Below are 13,723 nucleotides of genomic sequence, written 5' to 3' on the forward strand. Positions count from 1 at the left end.
CTCAGGCAGTAAAGAATCTGCCTCCAATGCAGGAGACCTGGGTTCAAGCCCTAAGTTGGGAAGATCCCCTGGAGAAGGGAAGGCTACCCACTCCAGAATTCTGGTCTGAAGAATTTTATGGACTGTATAGTTCATGGGGTCGCAAAGAGTCAGACACAACTGAGCGACTTTCAGTCCACTTCTAGAAATTTATCTGAAACATGAACAAAAAAAGTAGGTTCACTGTAAGTTTCACTGTAACAATTTATAAAGTGAAAAACTGGAAATAGCCTATGTCCTCCTCTAGGATATCAGTCATGTAGGTAATGAGACAAATAGAATCTTATACAGTCACTCAAGAGGAAGCAGAGGGATATTTGTTGATATGGAAAGATACTTATTATTAACTGAAAGCAACATACAAAACAATATTTGTGTGTATATATTTTGAAACCTGGATGCTAATACACCAACAGTGGGTGGATATCTCTGAATGATTTCTACAATTCTTTTCTGATTTTAGATTTCCTTTCCTAAATTTTCTATAATGAACATGAATTCCTGAAAAATATAGTCATATATCTTATTAAATTATTTTATAATGTTATTAAAGTATAATAAACATAGTAATAAAAGAATGGTCAATTTTACTAGCTGTACGTGTCCCTCTCTCCAGCCTTATCTCTCCACTCGATTCTTGATAACTGACAATAAACATAGCTTCATCATTGCTACTGTTCATTTCAGTATTTGCTAGTATTTATTGGCTTCAGTCGGACACGACTGAGCGACTGAACTGAACTGATTAGCCTCAGAGAACCGTACGAGGCCAGGCGATGTAAAGATGAATTCTCACATTCTTCAGATGACTTGCGTGCACACCAAATTTTGAGGTACGCGGAGACAAGGAGTTCTTTACCTCCCTCCTTCATTTATTTTTTCTCTTTTAATTCATTTAATCCATTCATTCCTAACTTGGCGGGCGGGGCGTTTAGTTACCTCACATACGCATGCGCACTCCTTCGCGGGGAGGGGGGGCGGGGGGTTGCCGCTCTGCGTGGCGGCCCCGCCTCCCGGCCCCGAACATTGGCCGGCCCCGCCAGCGCGCCCCTGATTGGTAGCCGCGGACCTGGCCTCCCGCTCATCAAAGTTGGCGGGAACGCGAAGGCGGGGCAGAATGGCGGCGCCCACGGACTCGTTGTCCGTCAGCGGCCCCACGGCCGTGAGGCTGCCTCGGTCGCCGCCGCTCAAGGTGCTGGCGGAGCAGCTGCGGCGCGACGCGGAGGGCGGCCCGGGCTCGTGGCGGTTGTCGCGGGCGGCGGCGGGCCGCGAGCCGCTGGAGCTGACGGCCGTGTGGATGCAAGGCACTGTAGTGGAGGCCGGCGGCGGCGAGGCGCGGCTGCGGGACCCAAGCGGGTCCTTCTCGGTTCGCGGCCTGGAGCGGGTGCCGCGCGGGCGGCCTTGCCTCGTCCCAGGTAACAGCCGGATTCGAACCCTCGCTGGCCCTCGGTTTGTACCGCCCGAAGGCGGGGCCAAGCCGTCCCGCCTCCAGGTCTTTTGCAGTGCTGCGGCGGCAGCGTGGTGGTCACCAGGCTCGATACCCTTCCTTCCTGCTCCTTCCCAGCCAGGCGCCACCCAAGCCGTTCTGATGATAAGCATCACCCGCAGCCCATTTAAAAAATACGAGTTCCTAGGATTGCACCAGCCTTTCCAGCTGGAATCTCCAGGAGAGGGACCCCCCCCAGCATCAGGAACAAAGCCTCCTCCGCAGGCATGATTCCCCTCCCCCCTCAAGTTTTGGAAAATACCGTAGTGGGGAACTTCTGTTCATCCCTAATGACTGGACTCAAGGGTACCTTCCTTAGGGAAGCTCTCCCCACTTCCGGGAGTTGGGGGGCCCTGCTGTACCCCTGCCTCATGGGACTGTCAGGCTGTAGTTACTACTCTCCTTTCAAACTGCACATTTGAGCGTGCATCAGACTTACACTGAGGGCTTATTAAAACTGCTGGCAGGCGCCACCCTCACAGTTGGCCTGGGTGGGGCTGAGAACTTTCTAACCAGCTCCCAGGTGCTGCTGGTCTGGGGGCCACACTTTGAGAACCACCGGGCCAGACTACCCCAGGGTGGGGTCTGTGGCTTTCTGACAACTGATCTCAGCATTAGGTTGAACTGGCTCGGGCCCTTTTCGGATGTTCTGCCTGGAGAATTGTTCTTAACGTTTCTGGACTGCCTTTCAAAGGGACTAATAGTTGCTGCCTGTTGTATGGATTCAGTACATTTTTAAAATGGCCTTAGCACAGCTCCTAGGTCATAGTGAGGGTTGTGACCATTGTTTTTTATGTGATGCTCCTGCAGGCTTCTCTCCACACCCCAGCCCCATCCTTCAGCCTCCCTCTCTCTCTGCCCTCCATTGCAGTGTTTATCTAGACATGGTCTGCAAACCTCAGGGTGCCATCTCTTTTTGCTTGGCCTATGAGCAAAGAGTGATTTTTCCGTTTTCAAATGGTTGAGAAAAAACGAAAGACTTCATGACATGTGAAAAGTATAAGAAATTCAAATATTCGGGTCCATAAATAAAGTCTTCACAGAACACAATCATTTAGGTATTGTCTGGGGCTATTTTCTCATTACAGCTACAGACTTGAATAGTTGCAACAGAGACCTTGTGACCTTCAAAGCCTGAAATATTTAGTATCCAACACTTTCCAGAAAATGTTTTCCCGCCCTTGGTGTAGCACGTAGCCTGAGGTGTTTGGTGTCTTGGTCCGTAGGCAATGCTCTTTGAAGGCAAGCTGGGACTGTCTCCCATGGGTGGCTCCAGCCCTGGCTTAAAGTTGGTACCAGTCGGTACCTGAGTGGGCTTCCCTGATGGCTCAGACAGTAAAGAATCTGCCTGCAATGCAGGAGCCCAGGGTTTGATCCCTGGGTTGGGAAGATCCCCTGGAGGAGGGCATGGCAACCCACTCCAGCATTCTGGCCTGGGACATCCCAAGGACAGAGGAGCCTGGAGGGCTGTGGTCCATGGAGTTGCAAAGAGTTGGACAAGACTGAGCACAGCACAGGTACCTCAGTGGTCATTGCACGTTGACGAACCCATCTGACTTACCCACTGGCCTGAATGCCTGCATGCCTGGACCTTGCCATTTCCTCTTGCTAATACCAAGGTTTGATTGACAAGTTGGTAACTACTTTCAGACAGGCAGCCTGAAGAGTAAGCAAGCCAGTAAAACACAAAGTGCTGTGTCATAGGCTTGAGCTTGAGTGCAAGCTGCCGTGGGCGCTGAAGAGGGACAACTGATTCAGGCCTGTGAGGTCATGAGATGAAGGCCAGATGGAAGGGAGTGAGTGGGGAAGGGAGGGGGCACAGTAGGGAAGGAGGGACAGTGGAGAGAGACTCATCAGGGGAGAGGCTGTGGGTAGAAAGAACCAGACCAAGTAACCGGATTGGCTGATCATGAAAGGCAAGAACAACTCAGTCCTTTGGGTTGTGTTATAACACAACCATCCGTCTGTTTGTGTTATATGCCTCGGTGTGTACAGATTTCCCGCGTGGATTACCTCTCCTATTGGGATCTCTGTGGGTTTGTTCTTCCTTTCCTGGGTCTTCAGTCATTTTCCTAGGGTTCCATCTCCCCCAGTATTGCAGGCCTATTCAGAGGGGTATGTCCCAGAGTCACTTGCTCAGGTTGAAAGTAGAGATGGGTTCAGGGAAACCTCAGTATGTACTACAAGGGGCTGATGCCCAGAGGGTAAGGTATCAGCTCTCCTGGCTTCTTTTCGTCAGAGCCCCGGGGCCTGGGTGCAAACCCAGCCCTGATGTTGGAAGCAGTATGATTAAAGCGGCCTTGTAGGGGCACGCGGTGGAGGCTGGCCACGTGCCTGCTTTTCCTGCTGTGTTTGGGTTTTTGTTTTTTTTTTTTTTACACAATTGAGTTTTGTGTGGTTAAGACTGGCCAAGTTTTGCTTTCAAGGAGAGCCACTTCCCCAAGGGAATGGGAAGAGCGTTGCGGTTAATATGTCATGAGATCATTGAATGGCAGCCTGCCCTCTCCATGACTTGCTTGCATGTGCCCAGCTGACGGCAGAAGGCAGTGGAGATTGGTCCCAGGCAGCTGGAACGATAGGGTGTTTTGGGGGGTGCTGCCCCTGCTGAAACAGGAGGGAAGGGGGCAAGGCACAACTTCTGAAAAAAAGACACAGCCCGAGGGTGCGACATAAACCAATTAGAATCAGATGGGTCCAAGATGTCAGACAAGTCAACTTCAACTAGACCTTGATCCTCAATCAGCAAGTGAAATGACACACCCAGAGGCGCCATGACAGTTCCAAGGCTGACCATCAAAGAGCAAAAAGTAGGCCGTGGCCCAACCCCTGGAAGTCCCCCCGCTTCCCCAAAAGAGTTGGAATAATCCTCCCACTCATTAGCCTATGAAATTACCCAGCCCATAAAAGCTAACCATGCCACATTTTGAGGCTGTTGCACTTGCCCTCTGCAATGGCCTGCACTCTTATCTGTGGAGTGTGTTTCTCTCTGAATCAATCCACTTCTTACCTGTCACTTTGTCTCTCACTGAATTCTTTCTGCGATAAGACATCAAGAACCTGAACTTCATCAGGTCCTGAAACCAGGTCTATCATCTCAGTTGGAAGGCCATGGTGTTGGCTGGGTTCGTAATCCCAGTCTGAGGTACGCGGTTTCACTGCCCAGTTCTTGTGGCAACACGAAGGGGAATTAGATTTTTGCTTTGGGGCTGTCAGAGTTGTTGTTCAGTTTCTCAGTCTTGCCCCACTCTTTGTGACCCCATGGACTGCAGCATGCCAGGCTTCCCTGTTCTTCACCATCTCCCAGAGTTTGCTCAAACTCATGTCCATTGAGTCGGTGAAGCCATCCAGCCATCCTCTGTCAGGAGTTGTCTGTGCAGAAAGAGGACCAGCCTTGTGTATGGAGACCAGTCGCAGGCTCGTGAATTGAACAAGAACAGGGAGAAGCGAAAAGCTCAGGGCTTTCTGGCCCTGCCTTAGAGCAGACTGTCGAATTACAACTCATCCTCTGGTATGAGCATCTCTTCCATTTCTTGGGCAGGATAGCTTTATGTAGTGTGCTCTGATTTTAACATTTGAAAATCAGAAGCCAAAGTAGATACGGATGTCATTCTCCAGGTTAAATGTGGAATTTACTATCATTCTCCAGGTTAAATGTGGAATTTACTATCGATATATAAGTATTTTAATCACCTTGGCATTTTGGTATTTACTGTCTGCATTTTTTTTTTTTGGTCTCCAGTTTGCCTCCCTGATAAAGTTAAACCCTCTCTAGGACTCCTGTCTCTGGTTTGTGTTTTCTCTATCAGTGTGGACTTTTACCACCCAGCTTTTCTTCTTCCAGGAAAGTATGTGATGGTGATGGGAGTGGTTCAGGCCTGCAGCCCCGAGCCCTGCCTGCAGGCTGTGAAGATGACAGATCTTTCAGATAATCCCCTCCACGAAAGCTTGTGGGAGCTGGAAGTGGAAGATTTACACAGGCATATATATTCCTTAGATGATGTTGGAACCAGCGATAAAAAAAACAACTGAAGTTCTGGAACAACTTGCATTCTTACCATGTGGATTTCATAGACATCACTCGATATATATTTCTCAAAGGTTTATCAGAAAGCTTTGCTCTGAGGAGTCCAGATGCAGGACCACTAAATGCTGGGACACTCTGGTGAACTCAGCCCCTGCTGCCCTTTGCTTTGACTGTTTGCTGATGAAAAGCAGATGTTTTGTTCTCTCTCTTTTTTTTTTTTTTTGCTCTCTCTGTGTTAATTCTCTCTCCCTGAAGCACACAGAAACTTCATGGTGCCTTTTCCAAGCTTTACAAGTGATGATGCTTTTTCCATTACCACCGTGGCCCTGTTTTACAAGGCCGAATTTGAACCTCAGTCACGGCCCGTGGAGATGAAAAGCGTGGTTATGGGCAGGAAAAGAGGCTGCGTAAAAAAGGAATGACCTCATGGCCCCGCGTCTCCTCCATCCACAGCTTCCATATCCAGCCTGCAAGTCAAACAGCATTTTCTGACTGCAGGCTCTGGGCCCTCTCAGAGACACAGCCCGCTTTCTGCCTCAGATACCACTCAGCCCTAAATGTGAGGTCCCTTCTCCACAGAGCTGGACGTGGATGCCTGCCCTTCTTCCTTCCACTGGGGATGTTGAAACACCCTCAGAACTTCTTGTTGAAACAAAAATCAAGATGAAGAATGACTTGCAGGCATGAACTAAACTCCTGCCTCATAACTTTTGATGAGACGTCGCGAGGGGCAGCCTGCTGGTTAGATAAGAGTCTTCATGGTGTTTTCTGTAGGGAATGGAGTTTGGTTGTGATTGTATTGAATGTTGGGTGGCTGCTCTCTGCTTCTTACCCAACCTTCACTTTTCCTTAGATTGTAAATGTCAAGGGAGGGAGGGAGTCAGGTTTTGTTCCCCATTGCTGTAGACTTTTGCTGGAGTTGATTTTCTACCACCAATAAATTGTTTCCTATGCTGTATTCTTTTAAATAGATTTTCTTTTTTAGGCATCTTAGATTTCTAGGGGGAAAAAAAAGAGCAGAACCTATAGTGAGGTACTTTATATGCCCTCAGGTTTCCCGTTATTAACATCTTACATTGGTGTGATACCTTTGTTAAAATCAAGGAGGCAGCGTTGAATCATTATTATTAACTCAAGTCCATCGATAAGATCGAGTCAGTTTTTGTGACATACAGTATGTATAATATATCTATCGTTACAGCATCATAGGGGATAGCTTTGTTACCCTGAAAGTCCTCTGTGCTCCGACTGTTGGTCCTTGCCTGCCTGGTAACCCCTGGCAACCACTGATTTTCCTGCTGTCTCCATAGTTCATAGTTGGCCTTTTCCAGAACCTCGGATAGTTGGAATTGCAGTCTGTAGCCTTTTCTGACTAGCTTCTCTCAAGTTAGCAATATGCATTTAAGGTTCTTCCTTGTAGTTTTGTAACTCGATAGCTCATTTCTTTTTACTCTGACTAATCCCTCATTGGATGGATGTACCATGGTTTGCTTATCCATTCACTTATTGATGGACACCTGTTTGACTCCAGTTTTTGGCAGTTAATAGGGCTATTGTAAACATTCATGCACAGGTTTGGTATGGTTTTCAGCACACCAGGGTAAATGCCTGGGAGCCCAGTTAGTGTTTATATGGTCAGTCTATGTCTTGACCTTGTAAGAAACTGCCAGACTGCCTCAGTCTGCTATAACAAAGCGCCATAGGCTGCAGCGGGGTGGGTGGGGTGGGGCGCTTAAAAACATCAGAAATTTACTTTTTCTAGTTCTGGAGGCCAGAGTCAAGGTGCTCGCAGATTCAAGGCCTTCTCCCCGTGTCCTTGTGTGATGCCAGAGGTTGAGGTTCTCCCAGGGGCCTCCTATAAGGGCACTGATCCCATCCCGTTCACTTCCCAAAGGCCCCATAAACCGTCACACTGGGGCTGGGTTTCAACTCATGAACTTGGGGCGGGGCGAGGGCACACATTCAGCCTGTGGTCCTTTGGAGGGGACAGCATATTCAGTCTGTAGCACTGTTTTCCAAAGCAGCTACAGCATTTTGCTTTCCCCTCAGCAGTGTGCGGAGCTCCTGTTCTACAGCCTCACCAGCGTGTGGTGTTGTCTGTGTTTTGGATGTGCTGTATATCCACGCTCACACACATACTTGTGTGTGGCGCTCAGTCGTGTCCAGCTCTTTTGCGACCCCATGAACTGCAGCCTGCCAGGTTCCTCTGTCCATGGGATTTTCCAGGCAAGAATGCTAGAGTGGGTTGCCATTTCCTTCTCCAGGAGAACTTCCTGAGCCAGGGATCAAACCCAGGGCTCCTGCATTGGCAGGCAGATTCTTTATCACTGAGCCACCTGGGAAGCCCATATATATTTACATAAATACACATATATGCATATGCATAAGTATATATGTAATCACACACACATATATATTTGGCTGTGTGGGCTCTTCATTGCGGACTGAGAACTTTCTCCAGTTGCAGGGTGCAGGCTCTTTAGTTGTTGCACATGGGCTTAGCTGCCCCACAACATGTGGAATCTTAGTTCCCCAGCACAGATTGAACCCACGTCCCCTGCATTGGAAGGCAGATTCTTAACCACTGGACCCTGAGGGAAGTCCCTAGATATGCTATATTTTTTAACTCTAGCATTTTCTTTTAAAGGTGGGGAAATTGGAAAATGCATATTGTTTTTCCTGCCAGTCTGGGTTTTGTTGCCTGTCTGAAGTTTGTTTCGAGTCAGTTTATGTTCAGAGTTTGGTCAATGTTGCTGAGCTTCACTAGGACCTCTGCAGCCCTGTAGACCTGAATATGAGCCCTTCATCTGTCCCACCTACTCTCTGCTTTAGTTTCCTCATCTATAAAACGCAGATTATACTGAGCTCTCAGCACTGGTGTGAGGAATAAGTGAGGAAGTGTGTAAGTCACTTTTACGTGTGCCTGGCACTCGGTAGGCCCCAAATGATTATTGCTGGTAATAAGTTCAGATTCAGATGCTTCAGTTGCCTCTTAAAAATATATATATATTTTAGAATAGTTTTAGGTCCACAGAAAAATTGCAAAGACAGTACAAAGAGTTCCCATTTACCTGCGCCCAGTCTCCCCTATTATTAACATCAACACAAATATGACACATTAGTTTCAATTAGTGAACCAACACCGAGATGTTATTAACCACATTCTACCCTTTATTCAGATTTCCTTAGTGTTTTTTTCCAGTGTCCTCTTCCTGTTGCTGGAGCCCGTCCAGGACACCCTATGACAGAGTCAGCATGTCTCCTTAGGCTCCCCCTGGCTGGGAAAGAGTTGACCATTTGCTTTTGATTACACTAACATTGCATTCTGATTTGTCCACGCCATCTCTGTCATAGGATTCTTCAGCCAACCGTTTGTTCCACAATTAGCCTGGATTTCCCGATAGTAACCCTGGAGCTGGTTGTATGGTAGCCTCTCTAAGCCCTTAAACTGAAGTCTGCCCTGCTGAGGTCAGGCTCTTCTATCTGAAGCCGGCTCTCTGCTCCAAGACCAACCCAGGCTGCTAAGAACCATATCCTGCCTGCTCCGTCCTCACCTAACTTCTGCTAACAAACGCCTGAATGAAAAATCGCTGATTGGGCCAGGCCGCCTGGCAGTGAACTACCTTAAGAGTGTGGGAGGTGGGGAGACGAGGGTGCCCATGTCTTTCCGACAAGTCCCTGCAGACGCTGATGGCTCCCCAGGGGCTCAGAGCTGGCCCTGGGCCCTCTCGGTGTCTTAGCTGTTAGCTGAGCTCTTGCGGTCTGCCAGAATATTAAGAACTCTCACTGTTTCGCCTCCTGTTTCCTCCTTGACATCACCAAATGAAGATGCATCTCGGGTGGGGGTTTTAGTTTTCTGATGCCAAATCAAAGTTGGTTTATCAGCAAGCTCCCCTCACCAGACAAGGGCAGGCTGTGTGCTCCGGCTGCAAAGCTTCCCTTTTGAAATTGGCTCTTTTCTAAGAACTGAAAATAAGCACCCTGGGCTGTGACTTCACTTTTCTTGGAACTGCTTTACATTAGAAGAAAAAAAGAAGAGAGAGAGAGAAGAAGAAGAAAAAAAAAAAACCCAGCTCATTTAGCTGGTTTTGGATCACTGAGTTCCCTAAATCTTTCTGTTGCATATTCTTGTAAAGCTGTAGTTTTACCACAAAATTCTTATGCATCAGGTAAAGCAGGAAGAAGGAAAGACCACGTGAAAAAAGTCAAGCATTTTGTCTCGTAGCCTGCTGTATGTGATTTAATGGTGAGGAGGAAAAGGATCCTGAGGACACACCATGGACAGAATCGCCTTCTAACCTCGGCGATCGAGCCGTGACTGCGAGGCCCTGAGAAATGTTGGTCACCAAATGGACTAGGACCCAGGGTCACTAAGCCTCGGGCCACAGGCCAGGCTCACTCAGCAGCTGCCCCCGTGTGTCACATCGAGAGGGAAACACATCTTCGGCCATAGTGACCTATATTTAGCAGACATCTTGGAGCCAGTGCAAAGGACCACTTTTGGGGGTCCCTGCCTGCTGAGGCCGAGAGGGGCTTAGCCACACCTGGGCAGTCCCGGCCCTGCCCTCGCTTGTCCGACTTGGGCTTGGAGACCAGTCTGTAGAGTGAATGAGACCCAAGAAGATCATGGGAACCCGAATAGAAGCCCTTTCCCCGCACAGATCTACAGACAGGCACAGAAATTGCTCCAAAAGGTCTGTCAGTATCTCTGTCCCCATCGAAGGGGCCTCCAGTGATGTGACTGTGTCTTAGGTATCCGTCTGTCCATGCACAACACACACGGGCAGTCAGTGCGTGTTCCATGAAAGGCTGGTTTTTCAGGTAGGAAGACGGAGGAAATAGACATGCAAAGACACCGTGTTCTAAATTGACACTCAGCCCTCAAGAGCTCCCCACAGGCAAGGAGCCCCCTTGCAGGCGGCCTCTTGAATCAAACCGGCTCGGGTAATTTCTAATCAGCCCGGGCGCGCCGGCCAGAACGTTGGAGAGCCTACCGAAGTACAAATAGGGAAGACTTGGTGAAAAGGAGACTGGAGGAAAAGGAGAGAGACAGCTGAGTCAAAATAAAAGATTCATGTGGTTTGGGCAGAATCTGAAATGATAGTCCTGCAAGAACCATTAAGCATCTCCTGATAAAGAATGCAAATTCAAGCAAGGGTTAGGAGCCTGTTGTTATTTTATTTCATGTGTCAACGGCCCCGGGGAGGGGCTTCCCCTCCCCTCGTCTCCCCTCCCCTCCCCGCCCCGCCCCGCCCCGTCCCGGCAAAACTGCTGCCAAGAAGATGGAGCTCTCTGCCCAAGGACATGTGGCCAGCAGGCGGTGGCCGAGACGGGCCAGTTGGGTGGCCGTGCCTTTCTGTGGGGGAGGGGACCAGGGCCTCCATTCTGAGAAAATCAGACCCTCTGGGCCCGCTGGGTCTTTACATTTGGGTGCTGGCGCCCCCTGCTGGTTGGCCCCCGGCAGAACTGCCCTGTTCCATCAGAAACGGTCTGCCAGCCAGCGACCAGGATGGAAAGCCAAGGAAGGAAACAAAGGAGCACACCGGGCCATAAGCTTCCTGGCTTTCCACCCCGGGGAGTTTCGCCCACTAGGGCCAAGACCCAACAGCGGCGGGATATGGGGGCGGCGTAGGGTTTGGTAACCAGATGGGTTCTGGCGGTCCCACTTCTGAATCTCAGCCCTGCTCTTTATTTACTGGGTGACCTTAGGTGAGTGGCTTCACCTCTCTGAGCCTTGTTTCTGTCATCTGTAGAAAAGGAGAGTTTGGGGTCAGAGAGGTGAAGCCACTTGTCTGCATGGCCGTTAGAGAATCCAGGTGCTCAAAAAAATATTCGCTTCACTGGTCTGTCACCAAGCACTTCCTGAGAAGGTCCAGGCTCCGAGGATGTGAAAAGTCTCGTAATTGTCTCTCCCTCCCCATCATTGCTCCTTCTTACCGCCCAAGAAGTTTCCCGGCTCTTAAGGACTCCCGTGACTAGATTAGGCTCACTAGGTAATCTCCCTGTTTCTAATCACATCTACAAAGTCTCCTTTGCCGTGTAAGGTAACATATTTACAGGTTCCAGGGACTAGAATGTAGACATCTTTGGCACAAGGCCTTCAGCCTATCCAGTGCCCCCTAAAGATGCAGGTCTGTCCCAAATGCAAAATACACTCACTTGGTTCCAAGGCTCCGAAGGCCTCATCCCATTTACGTGCGTGCAGGCTGTCATTTCATTAATGTCTGACTCTTTGCAACCCTATGGACTGTAGCCTGCCAGACTCCTCCATCCATGGGGTTCTCCAGGGAAGAATACTGGAGTGGGTTGCTATGTCCTCCTCCAGGGGCTCTTCCCGACAGGGATTGAACTTTCATCTCTTTCGTCTCCTACATTGGCAGGCAGGTTCTTTACCACTAGCGCCACCTGGGAACCCCCATCCCATATACAGCACGACTCAGTCTTACATCTCAGCTAAATGTCATTATCTAAATCGTCTGTGTCTGGCTGGTGGGGGGCGGGGGGGCCGGTCTGGGTGGAATTCATCCCGAAAGCGATTCCTCTCCATCTGTGAGCCCGTGGAGCCCAACAAACAAGTTGAGTTCAGTTCAGTCGCTCAGTCGTGTCCGACTCTTTGAGGCCCCATGAATCGCAGCACACCAGGCCTCCTTGTCCATCACAAACTCCTGGAGTTCACTCAAACTCATGTCCATTGAGTCGGTGATGCCATCCAACCATCTCATCCTCTGTCGTCCCCTTCTCCTCCTGCCCCCAATCCCTCCCAGCATCAGAGTCTTTCCCAATGAGTCAACTCTTCACATCAGGTGGCCAAAGTATTGGAGTTTCAGCTTTAGCATCAGTCCCTCCAATGAACACCCGGGACTGATCTTTAGAATGGACTGGTTGTATCTCCTTGCAGTCCAAGGGACTCTCAAGAGTCTTCTCCAGCACCACAGTTCAAAAGCATCAATTCTTCGGCACTCAGCTTTCTTCACAGTTGAACTCTCACATCCATACATGACCACTGGAAAAACCATAGCCTTGACTAGATGGACCTTTGTTGGCAAAGTAATGTCTCTGCTTTTTAATATGCTGTCTAGGTTGGTCATAACTTTCCTTCCAAGGAGTAAGCATCTTTTAATTTCATGGCTGCAATCACCATCTGCAGTGATTTTGGAGCCCCCCAAAATAAAATCTGACACCGTTTCCACTTTTTCCCCATCTATTTCCCATGAAGTGATGGGACCGGATGCCATGATCTTCGTTTTCTGAATGTTGAGCTTTAAGCCAACTTTTTCACTCTCCTCTTACACTTTCATCAACAGGCTTTTTAGTTCCTTTTTACTTTCTGCCATAAGAGTGGTGTCATCTGCATATCTGAGGTTATTGATATTTCTCCCGGCAATCTTGATTCCAGCTTGTGCTTCTTCCAGCCCAGTGTTTCTCATGATGTACTCTGCATATAAGTTAGATAAGCAGCCTTGTTTAAATAAGCCAAGTTAAATATACAGCCTTGACGTACTCCTTTTCCTATTTGGAACCAGACTGTTGTTCCATGTCCAGTTTTAACTGTTGCTTCCTGACCTGCATATAAGTTTCTCAAGAGGCCGGTCAGGTGGTCTGGTATTCCCATCTCTTTCAGAATTTTCCACAGTTTATTGGGATCCACACAGTCAAAGGCTTTGGCATAGTCAAGAAAGCAGAAATAGATGTTTTTCTGGAACTCTCTTGCTTTTTCGATGGTTCAGCGGATGTTGGCAATTTGATCTCTGGTTCCTCTGCCTTTTCTAAAACCAGCTTGAACACCTAGAAGTTTATGGTTCACGTATTGCTGAAGCCTGGCTTGGAGAATTTTGAGCATTGCTTTACTAGCGTGTGAGATGAGTCCAACTGTGTGGTAGTTTGAGCATTCTTTGGCACTGCCTTTCTTTGGGGTTGGAATGAAAACTGACCTTTTCCAGTCAAGTGGCCACTGCTGAGTTTCCCAAATAAATTAACAAACAAGTTAATCTCCCCCAAATACAATGGGTGCAACCCAGAGGGGAGGCAGTCTAGCTCTGGGCCTGATCCCAGGGACCAGAGATGTGATATGCAAGAAAGATACAGAAGAATAAAGAAGGAACAAGGAGGCTCTAGCACCTGGAAGTAAAATACTAAGCTTCGCTTCCTCCAGAAGGAAAGAGGAAAAGGAGTTG

The 13,723-nt window shown here is 48.7% G+C and overlaps 1 protein-coding gene across 1 annotated transcript; it reads left to right on the plus strand.

Moving 5' to 3' along the window:
- The first annotated feature begins 1,137 nt into the window (after window positions 1-1,137).
- On the plus strand, window positions 1,138-6,507 carry RMI2 (RecQ mediated genome instability 2). The gene is made up of 2 exons (XM_040230514.1): window positions 1,138-1,454; window positions 5,367-6,507. Exons 1-2 carry the CDS (start codon window positions 1,157-1,159, stop codon window positions 5,552-5,554), a joined length of 486 nt encoding a protein of 161 aa, XP_040086448.1. The 5' UTR covers window positions 1,138-1,156; the 3' UTR covers window positions 5,555-6,507.
- Window positions 6,508-13,723: the final 7,216 nt, after the last annotated feature.

This window comes from Oryx dammah, unplaced genomic scaffold, assembly GCF_014754425.2.
Source record: "Oryx dammah isolate SB20612 unplaced genomic scaffold, SCBI_Odam_1.1 HiC_scaffold_2, whole genome shotgun sequence".
NCBI lineage: Eukaryota > Metazoa > Chordata > Mammalia > Artiodactyla > Bovidae > Oryx > Oryx dammah.